This window comes from Haliotis rufescens, unplaced genomic scaffold (assembly GCF_023055435.1).
Source record: "Haliotis rufescens isolate VD_foot unplaced genomic scaffold, xgHalRufe1.0.p SCAF_7, whole genome shotgun sequence".
Lineage (NCBI taxonomy): Eukaryota > Metazoa > Mollusca > Gastropoda > Lepetellida > Haliotidae > Haliotis > Haliotis rufescens.
In genome coordinates, this window is record NW_025964361.1 from 4,152,133 (window position 1) to 4,165,384 (window position 13,252).

Genomic DNA, 13,252 nt, shown 5'->3' on the forward strand with positions numbered 1-13,252 from the left:
GCTTGTAGGTATGGTGGTTGTGTGGCTTGTAGGTATGGTGGTTGTGTTGGTATGGTGGTGGTGGAGGTTGTAGGTATGGCGGTTGTGTGGGTATAGTGGTTGTGTGGGTTGTAGGTATGTTGGTTGTGTGGGTTGTAGGTATGGTGGTTGCGTGGGTAAGTTCGTTGTGTGGGTTGTAGGTATGGTGGTTGTGTAGGTATGGTGGTTGTGTGGGTTGTAGGTATGGTGGTTGTGTGGCTTGTAGGTATGGTGGTTGTGTGGCTTGTAGGTATGGTGGTTGTGTTGGTATGGTGGTGGTGGAGGTTGTAGGTATGGCGGTTTTGTGGGTATAGTGCTTGTGTGGGTTGTAGGTATGGTGGTTGTGTGGGTTGTAGGTATGGTGGTTGTGTGGGTTGTAGGTATGGTGATTGTGTGGGTTGTAGGTATGGTGATTGTGTGGGTTGTAGGTGTGGTGTTTGTGTGGGTTGTAGGTATAGTTATTGTGTTGGTTGTAGGTATGGTGGTTGTAGGTATAGTGGTTGTGTGGGTTGTAGGTATGGTGGTTGTAGGTATGGTGGTTGTGTGGGTTGTAGGTATGGTGGTTGTACATGTAGGTATGGTGGTTGTGTGGCTTGTAGGTATGGTGGTTGTAGGTATGGTGGTTGTGTGGGTTGTAGGTATGGTGGTTGTACATGTAGGTATGGTGGTTGTGTGGGTTGTAGGTATGGTGGTTGTAGGTATGGTGGTTGTGTGGGCTTCGGTCTTGCCCAGCACTGAAGCCATGTTGGACATAAGTAGTGTCTCCCAATCATTATTATTATTATTATTATTATTATTATTATTATCATTTACAGGTTAAAATTAAAAAATGCAGCAAAGAGGGTTTTGGTGATCCTGGCACAGTCAGGCTGGTTAGGCTCATCATCAGCTCAGGGCCCTTGCCCCCTCTACACGCAGCCCAGACAGCGAATAGGACTTCTCCAAGGAAGCGCTGCCTAGTCAAACCCAACAAGAACTTTTGTGAAGACTCCCCAACACTGCAGCCTTCTGCACTACCCAGATTGTCAGAAGGGCTGTATTCCTGGTAGCAAACCCGGGTACTCTCACGATTGGGAAGTACCAAAACTAAGGCACCGAGAACAATGGGGAGTCGGACAACTTGGTACTTGGGATGCAAGCATAACATTTCGAAAGCGAGGTCCGCATATTTGCCATGTTTTTCATGAATCTTGTCAATCACATTGGTGTCAAAAGGGACAGAAAATTCAATAATATAAATTATTTCATTGGATTTATCAAAAAGCACAAGATCAGGTTTGTTGGCTTTGATACGTCTGAGGCTGAATACGGGCCTATTCAAAAGAATTTTGTATTTGTCATTTTCCTTGACGACCTCTACATATTCTGGGTCGGACCATGGATGGACCTCTGTATGTGTCAAAACCACAAGCAAGGCGAAGACGGTAATAAAATGACCGAGCTACACCATCATGTCGTTTAAGATACTGTGTTTGTGCCAAAGCTGGGCATTCACTGACAATGTGTTGGACAGTCTCATTCAATTCATTACATAATCTACATTTCATATTTACATTTTGATGCAAAATCACACATTGACGGTTTCGAGTGGGATGTGACTGGTCCTCAGCAGCAAACAGAAAGCCTTCAGTTTCACTTTTCAGGCCAGACGACTTCATCCAAGTGAAGGACTCTGCAGGATTGCTGATCTTCACAAAACACTGCACATAAACTCGAGGCAGTGGTCGTCAAGAAAGCCTCTCCTTCAAAACCTGGGGTCTGGGCCGACACCAATCACACATTGACGGTTTCAGAAAATGCAGTCATTATTTATTTATTTATTTATTTATTTATTTATTTATTTATTTATTTATTTATTTATTTATTTATTTATTTATTTATTTATTTATTTATTTATTTATTTATTTATTTATTTATTTATTTATTTATTTATTTATTTATTTATTTATTTATTTATTTATTTATTTATTTATTTATTTATTTATTTATTTATTTATTTATTTATTTATTTATTTATTTATTTATTTATTTATTTATTTATTTATTTATTTATTTATTTATTTATTTATTTATTTATTTATTTATTTATTTATTTATTTATTTATTTATTTATTTATTTATTTATTTATTTATTTATTTATTTATTTATTTATTTATTTATTTATTTATTTATTTATTTATTTATTTTTATATTATTTTTTTTATTTTTTTTTTTATTTTTTAAATTTATTATTATAGTTCGCTGCTCATGCTTTCAATCACCTGTTTGTCGGAACGAAATAATAATACGGGACGCCGTGATATACATGTAGCGAGAATACTTGTTAATACTATAAGGGGTCAGAGCTTGCATTTGGTTGTAAGACAACATGATTTATAGCAAACACTTGAATTATTGTGTAAAACTTCAAATCTAAATCATCTTTATTCGTTTTAATCAAGAGGCTGTCCCATGTTCCGTTTCATCATAACCAAACGTCGTTCCACGTTGAAAAATTTAATGTTGAACTGTATTCTTCATTTACACATATCAGAGTTATAAGAACTCGAAACAGCAAATCAAACAATGCAAAACGTTTCTTGAAGGAAATCCATCACTCCATCTGTACACTCGGCATGATCATGATTCGCCGGATGCGGACAGCGTAGGCTGTACGCCGCCCTTTAACATTGTGGACTGTTCGAGTCGATACACTGTCACGACGCATCTTGTGAAGTGAGGGGTCTCCACATATAGTAGTACTGTCTGTGTTTGTCTTTCTGCTTCACACGATGTAGCAGACAACAGTTCTAGACGAGCGTGTAGAATAGCACCTGGCTAGGGAGAGCTAAGAGGTGGACTCGTTGTGTTGGATTGGTTCCAGTGTTACTCCGATTTTTTGTTTGTATAGTGTTGTGGAGTTACACCTGCTGTCCGACAATGTCGATGCTGGTCAGGAAAGGGACAATGGTGCGCAAGAAGAGGGGACAGTCATTAAGAAGGGCCGCAAGTCCCAAACCTGCTGACCCGGAACACGGTAAATTTCGGGTGACAGACCAGAGTACGCTTAGAACCCCAACAAGGGCATATCAAGGGTCTTATTCGGTAGGTGAACATCTTTTTATCTGTTTATCATGTAGTTAGGCAAAGCATGTTATAAACCTATTTTGCATTGTAAACTGAAAGGTTTTGGAGAATATTTAGATTCTATTGATCTAACTTGTTTGCTAAATTGCATAAAGACATCTTGCATTTATATCACATATTGAGAACATTTTTTTACATGGTTTGCCTTAAAAACGCCTACATGATCGTATACGAAAGATGTAATGAGCTTGTGAGAACATTACATTATTCTTCCTGACAAATTAGATGTGGTTTAAATGGAAATCAAAACAAAAACGTAGCCAATGCATTTCCAAATACAAGCGAAAGCGGATTTTGAGTCAAGACTGGGAGAATAATTATGTTTAATACAATCCTGTAAAATTGTAACCTCAGATTTGTTTAAACTGGTATGAAAATAACATACGTGTTTATTCAGTCTCTAGATAACCATGCTGGATAATATCCTTTGTACATGTGTTTCAATTTTGGGATGATATAAAGCAAAACCTCGCTTATCCGGACCACATTATGGGTGTGTGGGGTGCGGGGGGGTGTGGGGTGTGGGGTGTGGGTGGGTGTGTGAGTGTGGGAGGGGGGGGGGGGGGGGGGGGGGGCTTTCCTGGCCTGAGACGATAACTCATAAGGAAGTCGACATATATAGAAAATACATTACTTTACATACTATACATAAGTACATTCATTCATTAATCAAAGGGGGCACGGGTGGCCCAGTCGTCTAAGGCGCCGCGATTCGCTGTGCAGAGTTGCGTCCCTTGGGCACGCCAGAAACCTATGATTGTGGGTTCGAATCCCGGTTCGCCCCAATTATGTTTCTAGGTTTGTCAGCACCATACCCGTGCTCGTGGGTTTCACCGAAGTGGTAAACGTCTGAGACCTGCATCACTTCGGGCTTTCCTCCCACATTAAGCTGACACGCCGTGATATAACTGGAATAATGTTAAAAGCGGCGTTAAACCCAACTCACTCACTCACTCACTCATTAATCAAAATATTTTTCGAGAACATCTGGTGTCATTACTTTTTTGTGACCGCTATTTTACTTTTAACGCCCAATGAAATCGGTTTCTGCAGATAATCTCTGGCGTTGAAGTCTTGTATAAATCCAGATATCAGTGACAACGGGATCGTCTGGATAAACGGGGTTACACTGTACACATGAACGTTGTCCCTAAAGGGTTCCTGGAGAACGTAATCATTATTTCCACAGGAATATTACCATGAATGCCAATTGTCTAACTGCCACTGCCATTATAAAGACATTATGGGGCTGCTGTGTTTACACGGCTCGGGTTTTAGGTGTGCCTAGTGCTGAGGAGAAGGTTATGCACAAATGTAAAGAGCCAAGTATAGTTCAGAGGAGGGTTAGATTTCGTACCGGTATTTTAGGCTTTTGTTGACAAATGGATGTTGCAATCAGCCTTACATTACAATGGTGCTATTGTACAGCCATTAGGCCAAGTGCTGACTTCATGTATCCGACGGGCGGTAGGTGGCCTAGTGGCTAAAGTGTTCGCTCGTAACACCGTAGTCCGGGTTCGATTCACCATATGGGTACAGTATGTACGAAAAGTACGCTGCTAATCGTGCCAATAGTTATACCGGACGATTTCACAGAGTATTTTAGTGTCCGGATTATCGAGGTCACACTGTGTTCACCTTTTCGCGAACAGCTGGAATCATTACTATTTGATAGTGATTCATAAACACATGCTGATGATATAGTCGGAATCGCACAATCTCCTCAGCTTTATGCAGAAATTTTTATTGGATATTGACAGGTTTTTGTCGCTTTATTTACCCTCATTTCACCGGACCCATATGCAAACGAATAAGAAAAGAAATATTTCCTTGCTCGCCTGCCTATTCTACTTTAGACTGCAATCAGAATTCGATTCTACTTTGATGACTTTTGTAGTCAGCATCTTTGTTGTTTTGTTCCAGGGTTTTATAGGGGCGGTCGGGTAGCCTAGTGGTTAAAGCGTTCGCTCGTCACGCCGAAGACCCGGGTTCGATTTCCGACATGGGTACAATGTGTGAAGCCCATTTTTGGTGTCCCCCGCCGTGATATTGCTGGAATATTGCTAAAGGCGGCGTAAAATCAAACTCACCCACTCACTCACTCACTCACTCCAAGCTAGGGTTTTGGTTTATAACATCTGATTTTTAACAGCCAAAGAGTTGCAGTTACATTTCAGATATTCCTCGCTTTGCGGAAAACACTGTCAGGCATTGTTAAATCTGGTCAAAGGAATTTTCTCCATTACATTGATTCGTTAATAATCATCGGGTTCATTATATTTCATAATCAGTAGGGGCGGTCGGGTAGCCAAGTGGTTAAGGCGTTCGCTCGACACGCCGAAGACCAGGGTTCGATTCCCGACATGGGTACAATGTGTGAAGCCCATTTCTGGTGTCCCCTGCCGTGATATTGCTGGAATATTGCTAAAAGCGGCGTAAAACCAAACTCACTCACTCACTTACTCATAATCAGTACAATTTCTTCCATGTGAAGAGACTGTAACATCACATCGTTGTCTTTAAACAACGTCTTAATTACATTATTGCATGTGATATCTAACCCTTGTCTTCCTTTGACAATACAATTGCAATACATATAGAACCTTTGATCCATATTATCCATAACCTGTAAGAAATTCTGCCTTTCTACCCGTCACATACTGGATCCTTAAAGATGCAGGTCTCTGTGAACTTATATTTCTAAACAGATCTATGTCTCTGTTCCAAACAGTTCCAAAATTCCCTTCCTGTTTGTAATAACTCGGGCAGTGTTTAAGAGGCTCAAGATCTCTCTATCCAGTGTTGATAATCAATACAATTCTCTGAACTTGCTGGTGGCAAAAATACCAAGAACATGACATCCTGTTTACCTCGTAGTTGACGTAAAAAGAAGTCTTTGCAGGAAGGAAGTGTTACCCAACATGGTCAAATGTTATTCGCTTGTTATTATCTGAATAATCATACGCCTCTGCCAGGAGTCCCATTAATTTTACACTGTAACCATCAAGGGAACTTATGCTGATTGAAAAAACTGAAGTCGATTCGTTGTCTGTATAAAGTCTTCTTTAGTTTAATTCAAACAAGAAATTTCAAGATTTTCATAAATATGTTACTGAAAGTATTGGCTTTCTCATTGCTTGTCATCGTTCACGATAAACACAAATAACCAATCATGTTCATTCAAAAACTGTTTCAAACGATATGACGTCATTTGCTACTTTTTGAACATCTAATTTAATGGAATATTTCCCAAAAAATCTGTTATTTATAAGCATTTATTAAAATGCAAAATTCAACAATACTACTAAATCTGGTCAAAACATGTGATGTCTTAAAATGAAATATCTGGCCCATTAAATTAATTATTTTCAATTTGCCTCAGCAAGACAACTGTTGAAGTATTTCTCGTGATTTATTTTTTACCTCAATGCATGTATTCGTCTGTTTATGATATGGCATTGTCAGAATTAACTGTTGTAGATATATGCTTCCAATGCCACGATGTCCGTATAACACACTTCTGTTGATAAACGTTTATCTGTTGTTTCATGCATATACTTCCCGTGCCAGGATGTCCGTATAACACGCTTCTGTTTCTAAACGTTTATCTGTTGTTTCATTCATATACTTCCCGTGCCAGGATGTCCGTATAACACGCTTCTGTTTCTAAACGTTTATCTGTTGTTTCATGCATATACTTGCCGTGCCAGGATGTCCGTATAACACGCTTCTGTTTCTAAACGTTTATCTGTTGTTTCATGCATATACTTCCCGTGCCAGGATGTCCGTATAACACGCTTCTGTTTCTAAACGTTTATCTGTTGTTTCATGCATATACTTGCCGTGCCAGGATGTCCGTATAACACGCTTCTGTTTCTAAACGTTTATCTGTTGTTTCATGCATATACTTCCCGTGCCAGGATGTCCGTATAACACGCTTCTGTTTCTAAACGTTTATCTGTTGTTTCATGCATATACTTCCCGTGCCAGGATGTCCGTATAACACGCTTCTGTTTCTAAACGTTTATCTGTTGTTTCATGCATATACTTCCCGTGCCAGGATGTCCGTATAACACACTTCTGTTTATAAATGATTATCTGTTGTTTCATGCATATACTTGCCGTGCCAGGATGTCCGTATAACACGTGTCTATTTGATAAAAGTTTATCTGTTGTGTCATGCATATACTTCCCGTGCCAGAATTTCCGTATAACACGCGTGTGTTGGATACGTGTCTGTTTGATAAAGGTTTGCCTGTTGTAAATGCATTTTTATACTTACCGTACCAGGATGTTCGTGTATCATTCATCAGTTGGATAAAAGTTAACATGTTGTATATGCATATACTTCCCGAGCCGAGATGTCCTCATGTTTGATGAATGTTTATCTGTTATATAGGTATATGCTTCGTACGCCAGGATGTCATTATAACGTTCCTGTTAGATACAAGTTTATCTGTTGTAATTGCATAATATACTAAATGTCTTACAATGCGAGGATGTTCACATGATATGCATCCGTTGGATAAAAGTTAACCTGTTGTATATGCTTATGCACCCCAATCTTATCTCTGCATTACATGTGATGCTAGCTAATTGTGCATGTACATACATATTGCCGTGGCCTGGTTCCTAGAATTGAGGGGCACGGGTGGCCCAGTCGTCTAAGGTGCCCGATTCGCTGTGCAGAGTTGCGTCCATTGGGCACGCCAGAAACCTATCATTGTGGGTTCGAATCCCGGTTCGCCCCGATTATGTTTCTAGCTTTGTCAGCACCATACCCGTGCTCGTGGGTTTCACGGAAATGGTAAACGTCTGAGACCCGCATCACTTCGGGCTTTCCTCCCACATTAAGCTGACACGCCGCGATATATCTGGAATACTGTTAAAAGCGGCGTTAAACCCAATTAACTCACTCACTCCTAGAATTGACTTTTATGTTGTTTTTATATTCGATGACCATGCGTTTGAGTTGTACATAAACACTGTCTAGTATCCGGATCTCCGTGCAACACGTGTCTACAGGCGTTACTGTAATCTGATGCTATGACAACCTCATTGGTCCCTTGTGGTTACCAGAAGTCAATGTGACCTTCAATTAGCAAGGGCATTTATCGACGGATCTGTGGATGGCGCACCACATTATTAAATGCGTATCGAGTTGGTAGGTGTCGGGTTCGGCTCGGAATATAAGCTATATTGGATTATTATTGGATTAATCCCAGTGTGCGTAGGGATATCCGATATATGCTGTTAGACTTACCTCAACCCCGACCATACACGCACCTAGACAGTATAATTATATACGCAAACACCTACACAGAAACACACAACACATTCAAATGTTCATTCAGCAGTGAGTGAGTGAGTGAGTGAGTGAGTGAGTGAGTCAGTCAGTCAGTCAGTGAGTGAGTCAGTGAGTGAGTGGGATGGGTGGGTGGGTGGGTGGGTGGGTGGGTGGTGAGTGAGTGAGTGAGTGAGTGAGTGAGTGAGTGAGTGAGGTTTAACACCGATTCGAAATATTCAAGTCATATCACATGGGATGTGTGAGTCGAACACGGTCCTTCGATTCAACCACTAGACTACCCCAAGGCCCACATTTTAAGTGCCACGGCTGGCACAGTGGTCTGAGGCGCCTATATGGGTAGGTTCACACACCCTTGGAAGGATCCAGGGTTACACCGATCCCCAGTCTACCAACAGCATACATGAACCAGTCCTAATGGATTTCACTTAACACAAGTGGCGACTAAATTGAACCGGTTGGTCGGCTTCCGTGACTTGCGTGATTGCGTGATTTGCGTGGGGTTTTGCGCTAAATGTTAACCATTTGGTCCAGACTCGATTATTTGTAGGCGCCGTGATACAATTATGGCGACGGCGGTGTAAAACAACACAAAAAGTTACGCACATGTACTTTCATTGTGTCTTCAACCCATGACACATTTGGGTTGCGGTCATCGAATCAATTGATTGCGTTAATTAGAGGCTTGTTATCCTCATTTGAAACCTTTAACTGACCAATAAGAATCGTGTCATCAAACAAAATATAGTGTGGCCTGTGAGTACAGCCTGGCGGACATACTTGTAAATTCTCAAACCCCTGGTGTTATCATTGGCAATGTCTCTTCTAGGTTTCGTCAGTTCTGTATCTGATGACTTCACAGTTACTAGCATCACACGGATGTGACAGCAACAGGAGTTAGATAGTATTCATGGAATTGTCTTAACAGAAATAGCAAGTTGCATCTACGCTTGTACACACCTCCCTTGTAAACGCGTTTGATAATGATATTCTGTTCCTTTTTCTTGTTCAAACACCTGGGATCACCATTATCAAACACATGGGGTCATCATTGTCAAACACCTGGGATCACCATTATCAAATTAAACACCTGGGGTCATCATTGTCAAACACCTGGGGTCATCATTGTCAAACACCTGGGATCACCATTATCAAACACCTGGGGTCATCATTGTTAAACACCTGAGATCACCATTATCAAACACCTGGGGTCATCATTGTCAAACACCTGGGATCACCATAATCAAACACCTGGGGTCATCATTGTCAAACACCTGAGATCACCATTATCAAACACCTGGGGTTATCATTGTCAAACACCTGGGATCACCATTATCAAACACCTGGGGTCATCATTGTCAAACACCTGAGATCACCATTATCAAACACCTGGGGTTATCATTGTCAAACACCTGGGATCACCATTATCAAACACCTGGGGTCATCATTGTCAAACACCTGAGATCACCATTATCAAACACCTGGTGATATCATTGTAAGATAATCAAGTCATAGGTAAACGTGTCTGGGTTTTGCCAGTTCTGAATTTGATACGTATAGACTACTTAGTTGTAACATGAATATGACTGAAACACAAGGCTGGGTCTATTTATCGAATTGACATTCACGGGAATAACTCGTTGAAGGTACACATTTACAACCTGAGCTCGCACCGTGTATCGGTGACCATTTATATGCTCATTTTATAATGATGCTTCGTATTTCTTGTTCCATTGACAGGAGTCCATTTGGCTTCGCTTGTGCCCTGACTGTACAAGATCGCGTGTCGCAAAAGTAACAGGGCACTTGTTTAGACACGTAATGTGAGGTGCAGCTGTTAGATAATCTCTGCCATTTTGTTTACTCTCAATTTCTCAGTACAGGTAATATGATAACTACACATCAACTCTTTAGCTTAAACTCTCGTCAGCCGTCTAATAATACATAAATATACGTCTGAAGCGGACGAATTTAGCAAATTGATTACATTTGCTTCCTGGTTTTAAATTGCAAAGTTGAAAAGACAACAGCCTTATATCATAGATGGTGTCTCGGGAAGTCATGGGTTAAGGAATTCTGAGTCACTGTCTTTAGTGGGGTTGAATATTAATGCCGCTCTAGCCATGTCGCTCTATTAGAAATGATTTAGGCAAGGGGCGGTCTTCAGCCTGTGCGCACGTGTATGCTGTACGCTCACATACATATGCTGGTGTCAAAGTAAATATGAAAATAGAAGAAATTATCTTAACGTATTCTAAAGGCATCTTCGCCTCTATCATTTGGACCAACTTTATGACAGAATTAGGAAACTGGTTGTTAAGGCGCTTTCAAATATGCTTGTTAATTCATTCATTTCCTGACTGCCAAACATAATCTCCAATTACAGATCATTACGTGTTAATGTGAATAATTGTCCCCTTGGCTAACACGTGTCTATAACAATTCATAGCATAGTTGTAAGGTCAATGGAATTGCAATAAATATCTTTAAACATTATCTACACATCTTATCTATAATCATACGATATTAAATTCATGATTGTGAGTGAGTTTAATGTTTCATTCTGGAAAATGACATTATAGTTTCTTGGTGAAGTGGCATCAGGCACATTATAATGTTTTTTCGAGGTAGTCATCGAGCGTTCATTCCCAGCGCTGCTTAATACAAAACGAGGCTAACATCATTAGCTGCGTACAAGTCCTTTTTGTGCGCAAAACATTGATACATTTCAGGCTAGCATTGGTTTCCTACATCCTTTGCTGGTCGTAAGAGGCGAGTTAAATGATCGGGAGGTCAGGCAAGGTAAAAGCTGTGATTGGATTCGTTCCAGCGGCCATACACATACACACACTCACATACACACGAACGTATGCACACACGCATAGACACCGCTATATAAGCGCAATAATCTTGAACTCGACACATTGATACATTTCAGGCTAGCATTGGTATCCTACATCCTTTGCTGGTCGTAAGAGGCGAGTTAAATGATCGGGAGGTCAGGCAAGGTAAAAGCAGTGATTGGATTCGCTCAAGCGGCCATACACATACACACACGAACGTATGCACACACGAACGCACACTCACATACACACACGCACAGACACCGCTATATAAGCGCAATAATCTTGAACTCGACATGAAACCCCATTCCATCTTGATTACAAATACGTTATGCGTACAGAACATTATTACCATAGTACAAGGGTACCCGTTAAGATCCGGGGTAGAATCTTCAACAACCCATGCTTGCCGTAAAAGGCGACTATGCTTGTCGTAAGAGGCGACTAACGGGATCGGGTGATCAGGCTCGCTGACTTGGTTGATACATGTCATCGTATCCCAATTGCGTGGATCGATGCTCATGATGTCAAGCACTGGATTGTCTGGTCCTCAATCAATTACTCACAGGCCGCCGTCATATAGCTGGCGTGCAGCGTTAAACAGCAAACTCGCACACTCACTCTAGGTCTTCCATCCTGTAGCATTCCATCGATGGCGTCCTTTAAAAGTGGTCCCGTTACGATGGCCCTTGTTCAGTGTCATTTCACCGCAACGGTCACAGACAAACTGACACGGTCAAACACCCAAGAGAGTTGCCCCTTCACTCCACAGCTAATGACCTTTGCCATTACAACGCAATCCATTCTAGAATCAGAACGCCTATCACGCAGTATTGAAACCATTGGTGCGCCACCTGACGGAAGAGCGCAACACGTGACCACCATGATGAGGGTATCTACAATTTAGATTAGAGTTATCGTTCTTAGCTAAACACTTTCCAAATGAAACCCGGCGGCAGTTTAGCTCAACGTTAGTTATGTTATGTAAAACTGGTAGAATAACGATAATCGAAACGCATTGGTAGTTTTCTGGAATGGAGCCAAGCTTGGAAAGAAGAAGAATAACTTCATTTAAATTAAAGTCTCCCGTGTGTTAATGTACTTGGCATCTGGTCTAGCTTGACAATTCTGATTATGCTGATTGTCCTGGAGATGATTAATGCTGAAAAGAACATCTTTCCCCGGGTGAATGAGATTGGTTTTACTGTCACTTTGATTTATATTTCAGTTATATCACGGCGTGTTAAACTAGTTGGTGAGGAAAGCCCAAAGCAGACCACTTTGATAAAAACCACCAGCACTTGGTTGATGATGTTGATACATGTACATAATTAGGGTGAATCTTTTATTCGAACCCACAATCATAGGTTCCTTGCCTACCTAAGGGACGCAACTCCTCACAGCGAATTGATGCGCTTTATACGAATGGGCAACCCGTGTCCACGCGTTTGTGAAGTTCCTCTGATAATTCCATTGTACATTGAAGCTATCTAATGATATAACAAAATGTGTTTTGGAAGTCAAATACATAACGAGGGAATGATTTTACACATCACTTCATTTCGAACACGTTATTAATACGATTAAAGGTCGATGCCATATTGTTTCTAATTAAGCTTTAGTTTTATCTTTCCGTATTTAACGCCCTTACTCTTGTCAGGATCCGCCTGATGTAAAATGGAGTCGGGCCAGATTAAACAGTGATTGATGTTATGAGCAACGATCAACGCTTCTATGGTAACCTTACACTTCGTAATATGAATGAGATACTGGTCAAAGAGTCCTTAAACCCGCCTGGCTCGCAACCTGATTCAGTGCTAAAAAGGGCGGTCGGGTAGCCAAGTGGTTAAAGCGTTCGCTCGACACGCCGAAGACCCGGGTTCGATTCCCGACATGGGTACAATGGGTGAAGCCCATTTCTGGTGTCCCCAGCCGTGATATTGCTGGAGTATTGCTAAA

The 13,252-nt window shown here is 40.9% G+C and overlaps 1 protein-coding gene across 1 annotated transcript in view; it reads left to right on the plus strand.

Moving 5' to 3' along the window:
- The first annotated feature begins 2,740 nt into the window (after positions 1-2,740).
- The window catches only part of LOC124118423 (transmembrane protein 272-like), a 92,540-nt gene continuing 82,028 nt past the window's right edge, over positions 2,741-13,252 (plus strand). The window contains exon 1 of the mRNA XM_046480530.2: positions 2,741-3,103. Coding sequence (XP_046336486.1) covers positions 2,939-3,103 — 165 coding nt within the window. The 5' untranslated portion in view covers positions 2,741-2,938. The remainder of the gene's footprint in view (positions 3,104-13,252) is intronic.